The following is a 21,814-nucleotide window of genomic DNA, read 5'->3' on the forward strand; positions in this document are numbered from 1 at the left end:
GTCTCATCAAACATTTCAGGGAATTAGAGATAAATTGGGTAAAAGCTCGCCTTTTCTTCTAATTATAAAAACAAAACCCATAGCGATATTTTGTACCCAGCGAGGAGCTGGCAGATGGCGCAAGAACGCCCAACCCGTACAATAGAGTATACAAGCGCATACAGTACGTCCAACCTCACATTTGCTTCCTGTTCTGGAATTCTGCTTCCGGAAGTTTTCGTGGCGTGTTTCCGGCCCGGCAGAGATGGCGCTGGAGACTGTACCCAAAGATCTGAGGCATCTGAGGGCTTGTTTGTTATGCTCGTTAGTGAAGGTGAGATATGTTATGGGAGAGCTTAGCAATAACCACAGGCTAAATATTAAAGCGACCAGCAGCTGCGGCTCTCCAGTTGCGGGCTTCAGTATCAAGTGAGGAGTGCTGGGGATTATAGGTCGCGTTGCTAATCAGTTTAGTTCTCTGGAGTGTGAGATTATTGGTAGTATATTTGCCTTGCTTCCAAAACCGACAGTAGGTTAATTAATTTCTACATTCGTAGTTAGGGTGCACAGGGCGACTTTAAAAAACGCATTATTCGTAAAGATGCAGCCTCGGAGACATGCTAGCGGGGTTCAGAGAGGCAATTTGGCAACTCTCACACTCACAAAAATGGTTTCTGCAAATCGTGGACTTGTATCTAATACTTTAGGCAAAAAGGATTTCAGCAATCGCCAGCCAACTCACCTCTGTAATCTCCCCTTTAAGGTGGCCATACACAGGGCGATCTGCTCATTTGGTGAGGCTGCCAAACCAGCAAATCATCTCCTGAGATGGCCGCTTGCGGTGGGTGATATTGGGCTACTTTGATCATTTGACCCTAGGACCATTGATCCAACAACCGACAAGCTGATGGGAAAACCAAACCTGCCCAATCGAGATCTGGCCAATTTTATGCCAGATATCAGTCGGGTAGGCCGGTCAGGGGTGCCCATACACGGTCAGAAAAGCTGTTGAATTGGTCTGAAGGACCCCAATCAGCAGCTGAAATCTGCCTGTGTATGAACACTGGTCCCTCTCTGCTTCATTTCAATTGTTTTATTATTGTACAATTATTGTATGCGCATCCGCATCCTTTGTGAACTTATATTAAACCAATTTTATTTGCTTTTGCAGACAATTGACCAGTTTGAGTATGATGGCTGTGACAATTGCGATGCCTATCTACAGATGAAGGGAAATCGGGAGATGGTTTATGATTGCACAAGTTCGTCGTTTGATGGGTATATCCATTTTTTTTCCTGTGATACCTTATTAGGAAACCGAAGCCATAACAAGTTGATTTTTATTTGTTTGGAAGCTGAAGGTTGCTTTGCTATTTCCGGTGGACAGAAGCTCTCTACGCCCCTATAGTTATATGACTTAGTTTTCTCCCATTATTCTCTGCTGTAAACCACCTCCTCAAAAATATCCAAATAGCAGCACTTATCACCTAAGGCTGAAGGAGTTTAACCCAGTAACTTTAAGGCTAATGCCACATGGGACTGATTCTTGGCCTGCAGATAAATGCAGCCTGTGCACTGATCAGCTTTCAGATTGTTCATTTTGGTGCCAAAATCTGGTCTTTGTGCCTACATCTGGGAGCATAGGGGCTGATTATTGGTCTGCACCATTAGACCATACCATTATTGTGTGCTACACAGCGCACAACATTTTGTGTGTGTGGCAAATGTTATTTGGTGAAACTACTTCAGCCTTACCTTACGGTGATCACAGCTGAGCAATAGATTCATATTTGGGGAATGCACTGTTACATAGTTACATAGGGTTGAAAAAAGACCAGTGTCCATCAAGTTCAACCCATCCAAGTAAACCCAGCACACCTAACCCACACCTACCAATCTATACACTCACATTAGTGCTGGGCGGTATACCGGTATATACCGAACACCGTTTTTTTTTTTTAAAAAAATGATAAAAATTTTTAACTTACCGGCATACCGGTGTGGGCGCCTCCTGGCAATTTTTCTTACTATTTCTGGGTTGTGCGCGCTGACGTTACGTGCGCGCTGACGTTACATGCGCGCTGACGTCACGCGCGCAACCCGGAAATAGTAAGAAAAATTGCCAGGAGGCTCTGTGAGCTGTCGGGGGTGCCTGCGGCTGCCTGGCCAGTAAGTTATATTTATGTGAAGGGGATGGGGGGTGTTTGGGGTTGGATGGGGGGGTGTTTGGGGTTGGATGGGGGGGTGTTTGGGGTTGGGGGGGGTGTTTGGGGTGGTCACCTAATCATGCATGGGGAAAAAAAAATACCGTCAAATACCGTAATACCGATATAATAAAAAAAAATACCGTGATATAAATTTTTGGTCATACCGCCCAGCACTAACTCACATACATAAACTATAAATACAACCACTAGTACTAACTGTAGATATTAGTATCACAATAGCCTTGGATATTCTGATTGATCAAGAACTCATCCAGGCCCCTCTTAAAGGCATTAACAGAATCTGCCATTACCACATCACTAGGAAGGGCATTCCCCAACCTCACTGCCCTCACCGTGAAAAACCACCTACGCTGCTTCAGATGGAAGCTCCGTTCCTCTAATCTAAAGGGGTGACCTCTGGTGCGTTGATTGTTTTTATGGGAAAAAAGAACATCCCCCAACTGCCTATAATCGCCTCTAATGTACTTGTACAGAGTAATCATGTCCCCTCGCAAGCGCCTCTTTTCCAGAGAAAACAACCTCAACCTCGACAGTCTCACCTCATAGTTTAAATCTTCCATCCCCTTAACCAGTTTAGTTGCAGTCTCTGCACTCTCTCCAGCTCATTAATATCCCTCTTAAGGACTGGAGCCCAAAACTGCACCGCATACTCAAGGTGAGGCCTTACCAGGGACCTATAAAGGGGCAAAATTATGTTCTCATCCCTTGAGTCAATGCCCTTTTTTATACAAGACAGCACTTTATTTGCTTTAGTAGCCACAGATCCTTCTCCATTAAGGATACCCCCAACACACTACCATTCAGTAGATAGTTTGCGTTTATATTATTTCTACCAAAGTGCGTAACTTTGCACTTATCAACATTGAACCTCATTTTCCAGTTTGCTGCCCAGTTATCTAATTTTGTCAAATCGCTCTGCAAAGCGGCAGCATCCTGCATGGAACTTATAGTTTTGCACAATTTTGTGTCATCAGCAAAAATAGAAACAGTACTGTCTATGCCCACCTCCAGGTCATTAATAAACAAGTTAAAAAGCAAAGGACCAAGGACTGACCCCTGCGGTACTCCACTAACCACACTGGTCCAATTAGAAAATGTTCCATTTACAACCACTCTTTGTACTCTATCCTTCAGCCAGTTCTCTATCCAATTACAAATATTATGTTCTAGGCCAATATTCCTTAATTTGATCATTAACCTTCTGTGAGGTACTGTATCAAACGCTTTAGCAAAGTCTAAGTAGATGTAGACTCTGGAGCTTTCATACATAGTAAACCCCCTTGTTCCCATCACCCAGGGTAAAGAATTAATTTTGGGGTGCAGGGAAGCATTCTGCATACAAGGGCATAACTTCTTCTTTGGGGTGGGCTTGGGATGCTGAACTAGATGTGCCATCCCCCAAATACATCCGCAGACATACATAACTGGACCTTTCATTTTTAAACCAAATAACAAAATAGTAGAGGCTATCTCCAAAGAACCAGGCTACCAGTGTGTAGATACACTTACTATTTTACTCTTCCTTTATATTTCATAGATATGAAAGCAAGCATTTAGATACAGGCTGTGCAAATGTAGGGGGCTCTGTCCAAAATGTAATACTGTACCATATGACATGGTAGGCCCCATTGAAAAAAAGTGGATTTTTGACAACAGCCATGATGTAAACACAACATTATGTGGTGTTTTTTCAGTGTAATGCATTGAACTTACAGTTCCCATTATATTGCAGGTGTTTTCGACCCTACAGTGATAACTTAGCTAGAAGCAAACCACACATTGTTAAAGTTGGTGCACTCCTGTTATAGTTATTTCCCTCTTCCACACTGTACTTTTAATGTTCAGTGACTTGTGTTTATTGTTTAATTAAAGGAATACAATTTCTGATGATATGACCGTACTTGCAACTTAGCCCTTGTATATAGTCCTTGCAGATGCACATACTTCTAAAGGGGTGAACTGAAAATGTTGGGAGAGGATTCAGAGATGAAGCTGATGAAACCTATCTAGTCATATAGCAGCTCTTTCTAACACAAAGATCTGGACATGACTGAGGACTTAATTTGAAGTGCTAGACTGAAATTGTCAGCAGTGAATGATTTTGAGGTGATTTCACCTTTTCAAACTACTGTGGTATGGTGGACTGGAGTATAATAGCCATTGAAATCTATTTCTTTTGGGTTGTTTTAATTGGTATATGTTTGTAAATATATAGAGATACTGTTTTTATATATACTTGTAGCATTTCATCAATACTGTTATCTAATGTCTCTCCTAAAGGTCAACCATCATCTCTTAATGGGGCGGTTCTTCTTTATGTTAACTTTTAATAAGTTATAGAATGTCTTATTTCCAGCAACTTTGCAATTAGTCTTCATTAATTCTTCTTTTTGTTTTGCCTACCTTTTACGCCTGTTTCCAGCTTTCACATAGTGGTCATTGACCCCAGCAGACAAAAAACTATTGCTCTGTGAGGTTACAATGTTATTGGCTTTACTTTTTATTACTTATCTTTCTATTGAGTCCTTCACCTATTCATATTTCAGCCTCTCATTCAAATCACTGCCTGTTTGCTAGGATAAAAAAGACCCTAGCAACCAGATAGCCGCTGAAATTCCAGACTGGAAAGCTGCTGAACAAAATACTAAATAACGTAAAAACCAAAAAAAAGCAGACCAAAGCAGAGTTTCTGAGAATATTAAAATCTAAAAGTTGATGAGAAACACTTTGAGAAACAGAACTAACCTACCAACAAAATGTAACAACCAACATTATTGTTACTTTTCCAGGATTGTGGCAATGATGAGTCCAGATGACAGCTGGGTATCCAAGTGGCAGAGAATAAGTAAGTGGGAGCTCTATTTTTACTGGGCTAGTGTATAAATATACAGTGTATGTGTATATTTGATGTATTCTGTCCCTTTCAGTGGTGCCATATGACCCAATTTATTGTTATATAATAGCCTGGAATTAAAATACAATATAATACAATATTCAAGGCACTGCAAATCTTCAAGCACTGCTGTGCAGTTGTTTCAAGTTAGTAGAAACCTCTTCATGTTGCTTTCTCTTTATTTAGAAGCAAATGTATATAAAATCTTCATACTACACCAATTTTGTTCCCCAGGCAGTGCACTACTGAGCTTTATCAATCCATTCTGCAGCATGGACAGTTTGTTTATAGGTTGCATATACGCTAATATCAATTGCACTAGTGATTGATGATGCCAAAATACAAAACCAGTCCAATTAGGTACCTTTCTTGTGGATGTGATAATTGGGCAGCCTGAGTCACAAAACATTTTCTTAAGCATGAAAACATTATTGGGTTTGCATTATTTGACTTAAGTAGTGATGACTGTTAGTTAACCTCATTGCTTAACAATACCTAACCATGGGTATTTTCGGCTACAGTGGCCATGGGACTGCAGTACAAGGGACAAATGGTTCAGCTGAGCTGTATGGATCTGTGGATGCAAAGTAATGAACGTTGAAAGGATTAGGACTCATGCAGTTGGATAGGATCATTTATTCCCATTGGTGTTGTGTAGCTTAGCATTATAGAAGATATGGATGACATAGGACCTTTAGCACAGATGGCTTAGGTACCTTAGCTACCTATTATTAATAAGCCAAAATCTAGACTTCAGGAAGGTATTCACTTTGCTCAGGTTGGCACACACCAAAGGTATTCTGTGTTCATGTGTGAATATTTAAATATTGTCTAATTGTATAGGTTTGTGCGACCTGGGAAGTACCAATACCTGCCTGAAAACTTTGCATTTACTCTCTTGTCAATTTTGTTTCTGGTTCTTTCTCAATTTTTGTGCCCTTCCTACCTTCTTTGTCAAAGATCTATGTGCCTTCTGCTCTTCTCAAATCTCTTTATGCCTTTTGTCTGCTCCCTGCTTTCTCAATGGGCTAGATTCCCTCTTCCTCCTTCTCCAATCTGTGCCCCCTGCCCCCATATCAGTTGTCTTGTACAATATATCAGTCAGTATTTTCAGTCATAATAAAACATCTTTTAAATTTATGATAGCCTGTAACTAGTTATTGTAACATGCTGTTCTTTAAGTAAAATTAGTACAGCTTTATTTTGTTATGAACAGCCAGTCTTCAGGCTGGATTTCAAGATAGATAGTAAATTATGGTAGTGCTGGGCGGTATACCGCCATATACCGAATACCGTTTTTTTTAAAAAAAACGATATTAATTTTTTAAATACCCCCATACCGGTGAAGATTGGGTTGCGCCCCGTGCGTACGTGACGTCAGTACGCACGGGGCGTCCGTGCGTACTGATGTCACTTACGCATGGGGCGCAACAGAAGCGGCACAGGCCGCATCGCTGGGCGCATCACTGGCCAACTTGCTGTATGGGGGGTGGTGCTTATAAATAATAATCCTAATTATAAGGGGAAAGGGGGGGGAAGCTTCCTGCTTAGCTGGTCACATGCTCCCTCTACTGGCGCCTCACTGGGACAAACCTCCCAAAATTGCACATTCCAAGTACAGAACTGCATGAAGCAGTGCTTCATATACCGATTTAGAACCTCTGAGGAATTGTACCAACACGAGCCTTTCCATATATTTTCAACTTTGTTCCCTGTGGATTAAATACTAATTGTCTCAATAGCAATATTTAGGGGCCCTGGCCACCAATGTTAATTGGAAAAAAAAATACCGTCAAATACCGCAACACCGATATAATTTTGAAAAACACCGTGATATAAATTTTTGGTCATACCGCCCAGCACTAAATTATGGAATTGGGTCAGTTAGGTAACATAATCTAGGTAATCCAGGTAGTTTTTTTTTCTGTAGGGGACTCCAGCCTTTTAAGTGCTACTAGTGACTTGGGTCCATTTAAACTCAAGATAACTGTGTAAAAAGCATCTACTCAGTTACTTTTTTTTTTGAGAGTAGTTTTTACTTCTGTACATGCAGTATACAAGAACTGGGAAAACACAACAATCTGTCTCTAGTATACATCTACCCCGGGGATAGGCAAACACACTCCAGAGGGCTCATTTACCAACATAGCTGCTAAAAGTGCAGTTGCTATTGGCAACTACACAGCAATTAGTGTTGAATAGTTTACTATGACTGCGTACGACCTTTATAAAACATTTTTTTTCCATACAGTTTTTTTTTTACCTTGGTTGCTGTGGGCTATTGCACTTTGTTTTGATTGAAGCAATAGTGTTAGGTCAAAGTTAGCGATTGCCTCCAATTTAAAAGAACTGCAGGTGCCTTGTTTAACTTGTGATCTTAAATTGTCACCCTACTATTTATTATTTGTGACATTCTAAGTAATAGGAAGCTGTCTACAGAAAATAGTATAATTCATTGTCAATCTGTCACTTTTTATTCGAATATAGAGTACATATTAGATTTGCAAATCAGCAAAGTTGACCTAATTTCAATCTTTTTTTTTTTTAATTTATTTATTTATTTTTTTGCTATCAGCAAATTTCAAGCCAGGAGTGTATGCAGTGTCTGTCACAGGGCGTCTTCCACAAGGTAAAGCATTTATCAGCACGTTGCTTTTTGGCATGGGTATTTTTTTTTTTAAATTGCTGTATTTACTTATGAGAAATTAATAATTAACTTGGAATAATGTGATATAGAACTCCTGTTCTACGCGTGTGTGGATTTTTTGGTGCATTTATCACTGAAGGCAAATGAATATTAAAAAAAAAACACATTTAGCAATATCCTGTCTTTGTACCCATTTTATGTGGCTAACATGGTAATTTGCTCAGAATTTTATGAAGGCGTTACCAGGGTTCATATACTATTTTCTTATGTGTTCCACCACTGTAATGCAGTGTGTTCATTGGTCCCTGAGGGTCTGTGCCCATTAGGAGAGACACCAGTCCTAAACTCAGTGTTGGATGCACATCGTCTGCATAAGAAAGCATTTGAGACAAAATACTCAGTCTTACTGTAATTGACTGACTTAGGGTAATTGCTTATTGGTTACTGTGTGTTGCCACACAGAAATTGGTGAATTCTACCCAAGGGTTTATTTTAAAGGGCATATTACCTTTTGTTAAACATTGCAGTTTTATTATTCATAAAAAAAGCTACATGCTTAAGTATGTTTACTCCGGTTCTAATTGTCATCTCTTTCTTGCAGGCATTGTAAGAGAGCTAAAGAGCCGTGGTGTGCTTTACAAATCCAGAGACACTGCCATCAAGACGTGACTCAGAGAGGGTCTAAAGCAGAGATTGGGTCGAAGTCTACGTCTTGTCTTCCGTTGGTTTTATCTTCCTGTTGTGTTGCTGAAGCTGTGGTTTCACTGTTTCTGGGGGAAGGGCGGTGGCACTGAGCTGCCACACTTATATATTTGTCCTCTTTTCTGTTCTTTACAGACACTTAACCTTGTGACTTGGGGAGGGTATTAAGAGGGTTATTAGATGTACAAATAAAATAAACCTGTGCTTTTCCAAACTGCTCATGGCTATCTTCTCATATACACACAGTAAAAGTGGGTACTGTGGCAGTTAGGGCCACATATATGTTTTTATTATTAAACCTCCTGCTTAACTCTGCCTTACCGAGCTCTTAACTCCTTCCCTACCGCAGAGACGTCATATGGCCTAGACTATTGGTGCTGTGGAAAGGAAGTGGTTAACAGTTACTGTGAGAGCTGAACTGATGGTAACGGAAAGATGGGACTAAAAGCTTTAACTCTTTCCTTGTCTTATGTCTTTTAATTTCTTTTTTATTTTATATCATGTAAAAGTAGTATATTTTTGGGCTTAAAACTATGATTAGGTGATTAATATTTCTGTATTTAAAGGTTTTCTGCATTAGACTTTGGGAACAATTCCTACACGCTGTTTGAAACCGTTTATGACACAATTAAGTGTCATTGTAACTGCATGGGAACGCATAGACAAGGTTTCAAAATTGTTTGTTCTTCAAAAAGCTTCTGTGTGGGGTATAACCGCATAGTCTATTAAGCCTCATAGTATTGCTATTAACCATAGGTAAAGGTACAGTGGAAAGAAGAGGTTAATATTGCATGCGCCGTACTTTACCATTTATGGGCACAACTAGCTCGTTTTAGCTAGCTACTCTAAACCGGCGAGTCGTAACAAGCCTTGTCACTTCCTCTGCGGTGAATGCAGGCGGGAGGCAGAAAGAGAAAAAGTTTGGGGGGGAGGGGGTGGAAGAGTATCTTAATTAGCCTCTGAAGTCCTCCACAATTTCTTTTAAAATCGCTTTTCTGCTGACTGTCAGCTCTTAGGGTTTCTTAGGGATGCTCATTGTCACCTATTTAGGTATGGGCAGATGAGGTTCTAAAAGAAACGTCAAGAACAGCAATTATCGAACTGTATATGGTGATAGGTGTTTTATATAGGAAGATATATCTAATATATAGATATACACACATACTATATAATTTTTTTTATCAATGTGATAAACTGCATAAAAGGAGCTAAAATATAACTGGCAAATCCGAGTGCAAGTGAGAGCCATTACACACAACATACTCCTTGTTGTAGCTGGCTAAACATTCATTTTTTCCTCTGAGGACACTCAAAGGTACAATTGCTAGTCTCTGTGGCTCGGCCCATAAAAAACACAGCAGGTAACCAGTTGCCAGATGCTGTTCTAAAATTGGCCTGACCCATAACAAGCAAATTGTAAATGACTTGGCTAGGTCTAGTACAGTGGGCTGCACATTTAAATCTGTTGTTCAATTAATTTTTACTTACTCAAATGCCGATCTTTCTGTATGTCAGGTCTTTAAATGAGGTATTCAAAAGGGAAAGTTGTGCTTGCTATTATGTATGAGGGATGGGTGTGATCACACAATTCATACAGATATAAAAATAGACCCACTACATTCACCCATATCAATATATTCAATGGCATTAAGATTTAGTGCAAAAAGTAAGAAACAACTCTCTCACCTTTAAAGGAAAAATATAACTCCTTTTTGACAAGAACACATTCAGTTAGTGTATGCACCTTTACTGAACTTCCAGAAATAAATATGCATTCTTTGCTTTATTTCTTTTTTTTTTTATTTAACACAGACATAGCTGATTACACTGATTAAAAGGAAATCAGGATAGACTGTGTCTGTGGTCGCTTAGGCCAGTTCCCCACCCCTCTTTACAGTGTAATGCAACCCTTGGCTCACCTTGTTCCATTGTAAAGTGATGGACTCAAATTTTCTCTGTTTTCCATAGTGGTTGTTTTACTAAGGGACTGGGAAGTGGAGGGACTTCCATAAGCCCAAACGAATGAGCTAATGTCAAAGAGAAGGGGGGGAGCAGTCCCTTTAAACAAACAGATTGTTTCCATAGTGTTTTTTTCACAGAGAGATTGGAAATCAGAGGGACTTCCATAAGTCCAACCAAATGAGCTCATGTCAAAAAGGGGTCCCTTTAAACAAAACACAAAATAGATTGTTTGTCCAATATTTTAAGGCTGGGCAACTAGGTCAAAATCTTCCCTGGCCTAGCCAGTTTAGTTAAAAAAAAAAAAACATTACAGTTATGGGATTTATTATCTGGAATGCCTGAAACATTAGGATATATTGCTCTAGACTTCAAAAAAAAAAACAAAAAAACTTCCCCTTTAACATTCTTTCTGCCAGTATTTTGGTGGGTTTTGCTGTTCTTTGGGAAAGATGTGTTACTAGGCACCAAATAGTTCCCGTGACACTTTCAAATTTTAAACATATTTAATTTTTTTCTAATAATCCAAACTAAGAGATTAATCCATATTGAAGGTAAAACAATCCTATTGAGTTTGTTTAATGATTTTTAGTAGACAAACTATGGAGATCCAAATTATGGAAAGACCCATTACCTGAAAAAACCCAGGTCCTGAACATTCTGGATAACGGATCCCATACCTATATATCTTTATGTAGAACCTTATACATATTGGGCTGTAGAGTTTTACAATGCAATAATTCTGTGAACACGGGGGCAAGTAATATGCTAAATAAAAATAGCTACACACACACCAATAAAAAAAGAGGGTTAACAAAGATGAAGTTGCACATGTTTAGAGACACAGGAGGAAGGTGCCAAACATACTTCTCCATTGTCCCTATTGGCCTCCTCTTCCAAGCAGAATGCTAACCACAGCATGTTGGGCCATAGGCTGCATATAAAGATAAGGTGTATCTATATAGTGGTTCCAGCACTAGTGCTGACTGTCACACCTCCCCCACAGCGCTCCTCGCTTCTCCCAATGTATAGAGCAAGTGCCTTTCGCAATCCTGCAACCCTCTGTCATTGCTTCACTGAGTACTTCCCACCGTGTTTATCTATGGTTACAAATGCAGTTATATCCACATCACTCTAGGGATTCCGAAATCTTTACAAAGGGGACAACTTGAGCAGCTTTGTTCCCTATACCAAGAGATATTACCCTACTTGTAATTGTGGGTGTAAAATATAATTTGCCACTTGCAGGGGGTTCTATCCCGAGGTAGAACTGAAAATGACCTAGATTTGTTCTCAAGTTAAGATAAACAAGTCAAAAGGTTTGTCAATTATTATTTTAAGTTTAAAAAAAAAACTGTGGCTATAGGCCATGGACACAAGTTGGTACCTCCTACATTTAGGCACAATTTTGTATTTAGGTCCTCTATAGATTCAATTTGTGACTTATCTATTATACATATTGGACTTTACCATTGCTTAGTGTTGTTGCCTATACAATGGTTCATGTCTTCCACTAGATCATAAATACAATGATAAGTTCTGATTATGGTCAGACAAGAATCATAATCCATCTCTATGGGCTGCCGTTTGTTGTCTGTTATCAACAAATTACTTTCTTCTATTGCTAAATAGTTACCTTCCCCATGTGCATATAGATTATATTTTTGGCTTCATGACATCTAAAATTTTACGTTTATAATAGGTTTGAATATGTCTATAACTCAACCCTCAGGATGACCAAGGCCGAATTCAGGCAAATGTGCTTTTGAATTTGACTTGATAACAGACATCTCTCTCCCTGGTGTTGGGATGTCTCTTTTTTGTAACAAAGCACTTGCAACACACAGAAGTCTCACATGGTAACAGTCTGATGTCTGGTTTATGGGTGGGACCATTTTAGTTCCTCTCTCTGTGGTCAGTCACGTGGTCTAGAAAGAGGTTAAAAGGAGAAGCTTGACTAGCTGTTATCCTTTTTACCCATCGGTCCTCCGTGAAGACATAGGGAAAATGGCGCCAAGATGTGCAGAGAAGGCACCAGCAGGAGAATGAGTTGGAGAACATACAGTAAGTGTTAGCTGCAGAACAATGGCATTTTTTATACCAGTATATCTTTCTTAAAGACATAGAATTTTTCCCCACAAACTTTAGTTCTTCAAAGTTTTACTTTTTGCAAAGTTACACAAAATTATTATATTTATATAAGATACTGGAATATAAACATGGCAGTGCTTGTTTACTAATTGCTTGTAATGCACAAAAAAGGCATTTGCTTGTCTCTTATCACAGCTGTGTAATGCTCGCTCCAAGTCAGCTCCTCTTAATCCATATACATTCGAGTTATCTCTGTGAAATGCTCTGTACTCCTGTGAGGCTATACCGTTACATCAAATGCATGTTTTAGACTTTGTATTCTTGAAATGAAGGGTGGCTGGTCTACGGGCATAGTGGGAAGTGTCTGACAGTACCCACAATATATACACTTTTAGGGTGAAGACACACGGAGCTACTAGTAGCAGCTACTTGTCACGGCTACAAAAATAGACAATGCTGATCATTAACTGATAATTGTCTCTGTGTGTTTTAGCAGAGTCAGTTCTCATTTATTTCTATGGCAGAGTAAATTCTGCTGTTTAATAGCTGTGACAAGTATCTGCTACTAAGTAGCTCTATGTGTTTTCGCCCTTAGTATTTGGTTGGCACAGCACCTACGGCATGAGGCGTATATGAACTCAGCTAAAACAGTGCTGAAAATAATAAATTGCAGTTTCTGTCTTTTGTTGTCAGACTGCTTATTCTATTTCTTCCACCCCAGTATGGGGTTTTATCAAATGTTTTTAGAAAACATCTTAGTGCTAGGGACTGGGTTAATTATGCTGAACTTTATCGATTTTTTTTTATAATGCCCTTGCCAGGCTTATTAACACTGCCTTTTATACGACTGTGCATGTAGAGTCAGAACTTTAGGTGATAACATTAATTTAGAATAGAGAATCACAGTAATCCCATAGAACTTCCCCTTCATTGCTCTACAGAAGGAACTTTCCACAAAGTCATATAGTTTGGCTGCATTTCAGAATACAGACCGACGCACAAAATCTACAAATTTTATGTATGCACAAAATCAGTAGCAGATTTGCATTGCTTTGTGCTCCCCTTTCTGTACAAAGTGAATTATTACTGATTTGGAGCAGTGCAGCTGCTACTACTGGGCCCCGTTTATGGATGAAAATGTCCCAAACTGTATTTTCACATGGAATTTATGGAAAAAAATACAAAAACATAAAATAAAATTAACAGAAAGGTCCACTATTTTATTGCCTTAAGGGTTTGTGCAGCAGTACTGCAGAAAGACCCATTTATAAATCTTTATCCTATTCTTGCCACTCACAAAGAAAACCTATTTAAAAATATTAAAAAAAAAGGCTTTACCCGATATGTTTTCTTTATCAGACTAATAATTTTCTTTATAGATGGTTCCTAAATATATCTTGGGCCCTCAAGATAAAATTAAACTATTTGTAAATTTGCTGTGAAACTGCGTACGTTATGACATTTTGAAGATTTTTAATTCAGTTAATTGCAACTTTCTCTGCTTGGAGGCACCTTGCATGAAAAAGTAAAATGGCTGCCATTTCCTGTTGGGTAATGGGTTTGAAAGCACGGCCTGTACATGCGAGCCATTCGATTATCCCAAAAGCAGAAGTGAAACAGCATTTGGCGGGAGGTGGTGATCAGACAGCTGATATAGGCCGCAATCTCCTACATGACTGGGGAGGGTGTGGGTTAACAGACTGTGAAAAAGGGTGTAATGGGGCCTTTTTTATTACAAGAACTTCGAATTCAGTTGTTCAGAAAGTCGCCAACTGTTAACAAATGGCACCTGGGCCAATGTGGTTCAGAACGATAATTGTGCCTTCTTCCCTATACATTGTCTGCATCGCTATGTCATTCTCTTTGTGCATAAAGAGTCCCTCACTGCAGTGCCGCCAGTAAAATTTGTTATCTTAATTTACATTAATATTCTTATATATTTCACATTTAAAACTGGTGCTGAACAATTTACAGTATATCATATTAAAATGGGATTTTAGTTTTTGCAGTATATTTTCATTATTTACTAGTTAGCAGTAGAAAAAATCAATAGTGAACTATTTTTTTCAGTAGAACAGTGTAAGTACTCCAACATACAATGCATATTCCTAGTATAATATTATATTATTATACCCAACATAATATTATATTTGTGATTTACAATATAATTATTATTAACAAGTATTTGCTGTACAATAAATGGGTGTATACACCTGATTACATACAAAAATACAACCTATAACTGACACAAGAGGTAAAGTGGGCCCTGCCTAAAAGAGATCACAGTCTTAATGTTACCTAACCCATACACACCTAGTTTACTATTATGTGAGTGTTATGTAGAGAATCCCAGGCAAATGTGCCTTTTTGGTTTTTTGATAAATATATCTCATTATAAAAAGAATAAATAGTGTTGGCCATACAAGTAAAGATATATTTGTTTGGTAGATTTAATGAATAAGTTGAATAGTCGGCTTGGTAAGCTAAATATAAGTGATCCAGGAATTCGACAGGGGACCAGTGTGGCCCTAGGATGGCCAGATTTTCAACCAGGCATTGAACTCTGAATTGAAGGCCATCTCTGCCTATGCTCGTTAGCCTCTTGTCACGGAGCAGCAGTCCTTCTCTGAGCAAATAAGTGCATGCAGAATAACTCTATATAAACCTTAACAGATAAACACTATACGGTTTAGTGAGCTTCTTATTAAATATCTGGTGGCAGGGGGTTTTATATATCACCCATTCATATATGTAATATGACAAATTATGCCTTTCCACTCCCATCACTTAGTGCATCTAATGCCATTTAAGGACTTGATCCATACAAATTGTATGTTTTATGCAAGGGCTTGTACAATCACTGTGGCATATTACTGTTTACATGTTCACCTCTTGAAGTAGAGGTGGTTGGGTCAGAATTTGCCATCCAAACAGTGAGCTATGTAAGTTCAATAGAGGACATAGTTAAAATATTCACTATTGGTTCTGTTAAGAAATTGTAAACCAAACTCCGGTTGCCTAAGCTCAGTCCACCCAGTTTGCCATTGTCCTGGCACTTAACCGTGTGAATTATTCCAAGAAGACCCCAATGCCAGAAATTGCAGAGATTGTTTCCCTTATTTCGTATATATTTTAGTAATATTCTTTATGTCTACATTCCCTCTCCCCTTTTTTAAAGGGAGGCTTATAAAGGATACATTGTGCAGGGCTGTGCTGCAGTCTATGCACTCCCATATATATAATGGAATGCGTGCAAAATACATGTACAAAAAGAACCCGATTTTTGTTTCTCATTTCTTTGGGTGTATTATTTTTGTACGGCATTTTCGTAAATGTATCTGGCTCTATATATTTTGTAAAACCAAATGCTAAAAATAGAGATAGTGTTTGGAAAAAATCAGTAAAGGACTTAAAATGTACAAATTAAATTACCGCAATGCTTGTTCTTTTTTAGCAATTTAATAAATAATTAGTGTGTTAAAGTTCATTGTCCTCATTGAGCTATTAACACCGCCTTAAGGGAATGCACAAAATTTGAATGCATAAAGCAGTCTAAATAATTTTGACAAATTAGTGCATTGAAAAAGCATAAATGTTTTGTAAATGTGAGAGTTCTTTCGAATAGTTTTGTGAATGTGGTCATACACAATCCCACCAGACTGAGTCAGTAGCTTATGGGGCCCACCTAGCAGCCTGCCTAACTGATATCTGACCTAAAATAGGTCCCATATCTATTGAGGAAGTTAGGAAATCCCTTTGGGTGAGGACTACATTGCTGTCCTCTTCTGACAGGTCTCCCTAGGCTCCAATTATAATCTGAATAAAGAATAGATAATTTCAACCTGATCCAGTGTGCTGGAAGCCAGAAAGGGTAAAGATCTGCTCTGGCCTGATGTCAGTTCACCAAACATTTTATTATGACACAGACATATACTGATATTCTAAGACAGAATGCTGTTGGGCTATTATTTTTTTTAATTATTTGCCTATCTGTTCTGCACATTCCAGCCAAGGAGATTCATTCTGAGGCTGGATTTCAGCAGATTTTGTTCTAAAATGTGTTTACTACAAGCCTTTAAACATCCAGAAGATAAAATGGACTGAATGACTTGAATTCATATCTGATCTTCTTTTTCAGAGACTATTTTGTATTCACTTTGAAGGAACCAAACAGATGATCAGTGGGAGATAAAGGTCCTGCAGAGTAAGGGGAAGTATGATATCTGCTGCTGTTCTTCCTTTGAGCAAATAGTACTCCCTCCCACCTCTTTGTACACAGCAACACCCATGTAGATGGATCGCTACCATGAAAAATAATATTTTCTTATATAAATAAATGCAGCCACTACTTAGCTTATTGCTTATTGTGTGTTATAGCATTAACACAAAAATTAGTTGGTACCACCACATTGCTTGCATCTGTTCACAAAGAAAGGCCTAGTGTGAGTGCTTACCTAAAAAAACACATAAAGGAAAGCAATACCCCCTGACAATTTAACATTATTTAAAAAAAACATAACCATATTTTATAAAAATGTACTTTTTAGTAGTTTGTGAATTTTAAAAATTAAGGGCCACCTCCTGGGATCATAAGATTCATGATGCACACAAACAAGCCAAGGCACACATACATACTAGGTCACAGCCAATTAATGGACAAAGTTCTGTCTTTTAATCCCACACAACTTCCTGTTACAGTTAGAGCTACATTATTTCCTATCAGGGGATCTCTGAGGGAGCACACAGCCCATCACAAAATGGTGGCTCAAGGGAAAGTAAAAGGGCAATATTTACTGATATATATTTTCCAGTTTGGCAAGATTCTTAACTAGGTCACTTAACATAATATAAACTATCTGTTGGTTAAGTATTCATTCTGGGGGTATAGTTTTCTTTTAAGACAAGCAATATGGCAGCACGCAAAAATATCTAAATTCAAATATACAGATAAAGAATATGCTGCATATTTAACTCTTCTCACTTTTATTAAAGCTAAATAATGAGGGGTATTGCATAGTTATTATGTTTTTAGCTGTTAAACAATAGCTTTGCCCTCATTAAGCTTTCTAAAAGATAACCATGCCAGAATGTGAAAGGGGAACTGTCTGCACTCCAACTGTAGTGGATGCGTAATTCTTTTTCACTTAAAGGTTTCATTATTCCTTTCCCTATTGCAAACAACGCAACCATGATGTGTCAGTAGTGCATTGCTGACTCAAGCTGGAATCAACCAATCAGAGCAGGCCTAGTTTGCAAGTCTGACTCACAGCATGCATGCTTTTTGCAGGAAGGGAAAACGTTGGGTTGATGAACTCACAAATATATAGTAAAATAGAACAATTGTAAAAAAAAAAAAAAAATAGAAAGACTATGAAACAAATTTGTGAAACAGTTTAGTGTAGTGTCTGCTACAAGTTTAGTGTAGTTCCTATAATAGTAACAGTTCCCCTTTAAGTGTGGATCATATCAGTAGTAACAGTTCCCCTTGAGCATCATGTCAGTAACCAGGCCTATAGTTCAGCTGTCTGCAGGCTCTCATTATGGCCCTGGCACAGAGCCCCCTGTGGATGCAGCAGTTTATCTGCCCATGGCCATTTAAAATACTCTTAATTAGGATTAATTATAAAAAAAAAATCAACCTGCAGGGCAGGGAGTATTTTAGGATATGCTCACAAAGCAGCAGAGTGCATGATGATATGATTCATGATTGTTCACCTATAACAGCAGTTTCCCTTGTGTATGCTATGCGATGCTGGCATGTGTGAGTATTCTAGGGCTACAGGACCACCATCTGGAGAAACCTGGACATGCAGTGCAGCCACCCATAAAGTAGAAAGCACTACTAGACAGGACTGAACGCTGTAGTGTTTCCTACTTTATGGATGAGTGTACTGGGCGCTACGAGACCTCACAGAAGAAAGACTGCTCGGATTACAGCTTCCCCTTAAACGTATAACCACTGTGCTTATTTTTTTATTTCTTACCGTGAACTGAACAGAAAACACTTATCCAATCCATTGCTCAGTATTTGCATTGCATTCTGTACTTTGCTTTGATATATAAATCAGAGTTTTATCCCCTAGATGAAGGTTACAAGTCTGGGATCCATTATTCCAAAACCCATTATCCAGAGAGCTCTGAATTTAGGGATAAAACAATAAAACAATACCTTGTTCTTGATCCTAACTAAGGTATAATTAATCCTTATTGGAGGCAAAACAATCCAGATTGGATAAGGGGAAGAGCCCTTATCCAGAAAACCCCAGCTCCAGAGCAGTCTGGATAACAGGTCCCATCACTTTATAATCTGCATTTTTATAATTTGTTACTCCCGAGGCACGTCTGCCTTTATGCACCAGGCCCCTAGCCACTTTAAAGGTACTCATTTACTAACATAATTGCAGTAAACCATAGTATCCAATCACCAACTAGTTTTTATTAGTCTTCTGCAATATGAAGCATATTTATAAAAGGTTGAAAATACAGCTCACTACAGAGGGCTCACTTTTCCTCACTTTTCTGTTCACTTGAATATTATTTCTAGGGACATATTTGCACAATAGAGGGGTGCAAACAAGGTTTCCCCTATTTTCACCTTTTAATATATAAGCCCCCAAAACAAAAGATAGCTTTAAAATTTCCCTTTGTAAATGGTGGTGAGCTTTATTGCCAACGTTTGATGAACATGACCCTAAACGCCTGATTGCCATGAGTTACTGCACTGCTGCAATTTACACCTTTGTGAGATAAAAGACAAAATTGATGGACAGTGCCTATTCTAATTTATATTTGTTTCCTCATTATTTTAGCATAGATAAGGGACGATCCACCTGGGGGTTTGCCAGTGATATTTTTACAGCAATCTAAATACCAGAGACAGAAGACCTCTTAAATGAAAGCGGAACCTTTCTTTTTAATGTTAAGTTTAATTATGTTTGTATTCTGAAATATTCCACACTGTGACCACCACAGGATGCCTTAGTCTCATCTAGGAATGGCCACCTGGATTCCACTATGTGACATGCAGTGCAGCCACCCATAAAGTAGAAAGCACTACTAGACAGGACTGAACGCTGTAGTGTTTCCTACTTTATGGATGAGTGTACTGGGCTCTACAGGACAACTGAAGCTCTGTGATACAGCGACTGAAGAACTTTCCTCAGGAACGAAACTACAACATATCCTCTAAATATCTATATGTTTATACTGTATCTGTCTGTGTGCTGTGTACAACTTCTTCCAGTGACAACCACAAAATAAATCTAAAATGTGTTGTACTTGCCTGAGTTGATATGATTTTTCAATGTGGGATTATCCAGTGGCACACACTACAAGAGGAATGTATTTTCATGAAAGGCTTTATTTACCGTAGGCTGTTTTATGTACAACCAGCAATATTCAGGGGTATAGTTTCCCATTAACCAGGCTCTTAAAATTTTTTTACTAAATAAACAAGGCAACAATCATATATAACATATGCTTTGTTCAAGTTACTGCTTGATAAATCCAATCATATATGCTAATAATAGTATAATCTGCCACTTATATTGATGTTCATGGGTAAAACTGTACCACATAGAACCACCCATATTTAAACACTGCTTTACTGTATTATCTTAAACCTGGTTAGACCCTTGGTGAGGGTCGGTCTGACATGGGGGACTGATGGTAAGGGCCACACAAAGAGGATATAGTATAACTTTATAAGTATAGTAGTATAATTTATAAAGTGAATAATGTACCCCCTATTGTAAAATATAGGGATATTATAATCACAGAGGAGTTCCATGACCATATAAAAGCACAAGGCCAAAGGCCGAGTGCTTTTATACAGATCATGGAACTCCAAGGTGACTTCTAATATCCCCATATTTTACAACAGGGGATACATTATTTATTATAATATACAGGTATAGGACCCGTTATCCAGAATGCTCGGGACCAAGGGTATTCCGGATAAAGGGTCTTTCCGTAATTTGGATCTTTATACCTTAAGTCTACTAAAAAATCAATAAAACATTAATTAAATCGAATAGGATTGTTTTGCATCCAATAAGGATTAATTATACCTTAGTTGGGATCAAATACAAGGTACTGTTTTATTATTACAGAGAAACAGTAAATCAATTTTAAAAATCATAATTATTTGATTATAATGGAGTCTATGGGAGACAGGCTTTCTGCAATTCGGAGCTTTCTGGATAATGGGTTTCCGGATAAGGGGTCCGATACCTGTACAAGTTTCAGTGAGTCATGTGACAGAAATTACATCACAAAGCACTGTTTATAAGGATATAATTTACAGTTTGGTCCCATAGGGAAATAACCAAACTGTACATTTTATGTAGTATAAGAATATATATATAGTGTATGGAATATATATAGTTGGTCAAACAAGACATTTAGACGTGCAGACTTTGCCAGTATAAGGGCATCTCTGCAATGTGTCCACCGGGAAAGGCTTTTCATAGGGTTAGACACAGAAGGAAAACATTGCTTTGCAAGTATACAGATCAGTATATTCCCCTAGTAATCAAGGAGAGCATCGAAAAGCAAAATCTTTATGTCTGAATAAAAGTGTTAGTGTCGAAGTTGGTAAGAAAAAAGATGCTTTTAAAGCATTCAAGTTAGCTGGGACAGCAGGAACTTTCATCAGGCAAGCTAAAATAGAGATGGAAAGGGAATAAAATTATTTTTTAATTATGTGAATAGTAAAAAAATGAAGCAAGAAGGAGCAGGGTCGGACTGGGGGGTGAAGGGCCCACCGCACTGCCCCCTCCCCGTAGGGGCCCCCCTAACCCCCCGCGCAGGGCCCCCCACCCGACGTCCTCCCCTGAGCGCATAAATTTAACGCGTCAGGGGAGGAGCGGTCAGGCAGGGGGAGCACAGGTGAGGGACGGGTCTGGACCGCCGGGGCCCACTAGAGCCGGGGCCCACTGGGACCCTGAGAAGGGGTGTGAACCTTATTATCATGGGGGGAAGGGGGATAAGTTGGTTGATGAGAACTGAGCTGCCAGCTAATGAAGGCTTCCCATTCTTGTGTCTTTGACTCTTAACTTATTGCAACTGTATTTTTACTGTATTTATCTGTATTTATTGTTATACTTTGTATTTAGCTATTATTTTCTTAATAACCCACTGTTTGTATTAATGTATTTTACTGTACAGCGCTGCGTACATAAGTAGCGCTTTATAAATAAAGATATACATACATACATACATATGCCCAGTTCTAGTAATATACCTACTGACGCATGGGTCACTCGGGAGGAAATTCAAAAGAGACTTGAACATGTAAAGGTAAACAAAGGTCCA

General features: G+C 38.6%; 1 protein-coding gene, 1 long non-coding RNA gene and 2 other non-coding genes across 4 annotated transcripts; all 4 read left to right on the forward strand.

The window, feature by feature from the left end:
* Nucleotides 1–234: 234 nt before the first annotated feature.
* On the forward strand, nt 235–8,663 carry supt4h1 (SPT4 homolog, DSIF elongation factor subunit). Its single transcript, NM_001016679.2, has 5 exons — nt 235–313; nt 1,151–1,257; nt 4,997–5,052; nt 7,676–7,729; nt 8,349–8,663. The coding sequence occupies exons 1-5, from the start codon at nt 245–247 to the stop codon at nt 8,414–8,416; spliced, it is 354 nt and encodes a 117-aa protein (NP_001016679.1). The 5' UTR covers nt 235–244; the 3' UTR covers nt 8,417–8,663.
* Nucleotides 8,664–12,388: 3,725 nt separating this feature from the next.
* On the forward strand, nt 12,389–16,851 carry LOC116408800. Its single transcript, XR_004221257.1, has 2 exons — nt 12,389–12,472; nt 16,638–16,851. It is a non-coding gene; the product is annotated as an uncharacterized LOC116408800 (long non-coding RNA).
* A 1,458-nt stretch (nt 16,852–18,309) lies between these two features.
* Nucleotides 18,310–18,395, forward strand: mir142-1 (microRNA mir-142-1). The gene has a single exon (NR_049586.1). It is a non-coding gene; the product is annotated as a microRNA mir-142-1 (primary transcript).
* A 1,128-nt stretch (nt 18,396–19,523) lies between these two features.
* Nucleotides 19,524–19,609, forward strand: mir142-2 (microRNA mir-142-2). The gene has a single exon (NR_049587.1). It is a non-coding gene; the product is annotated as a microRNA mir-142-2 (primary transcript).
* Nucleotides 19,610–21,814: the final 2,205 nt, after the last annotated feature.

The sequence above is a fragment of the Xenopus tropicalis genome, chromosome 2 (assembly GCF_000004195.4).
Source record: "Xenopus tropicalis strain Nigerian chromosome 2, UCB_Xtro_10.0, whole genome shotgun sequence".
Classification (NCBI taxonomy): Eukaryota; Metazoa; Chordata; class Amphibia; order Anura; family Pipidae; genus Xenopus; species Xenopus tropicalis.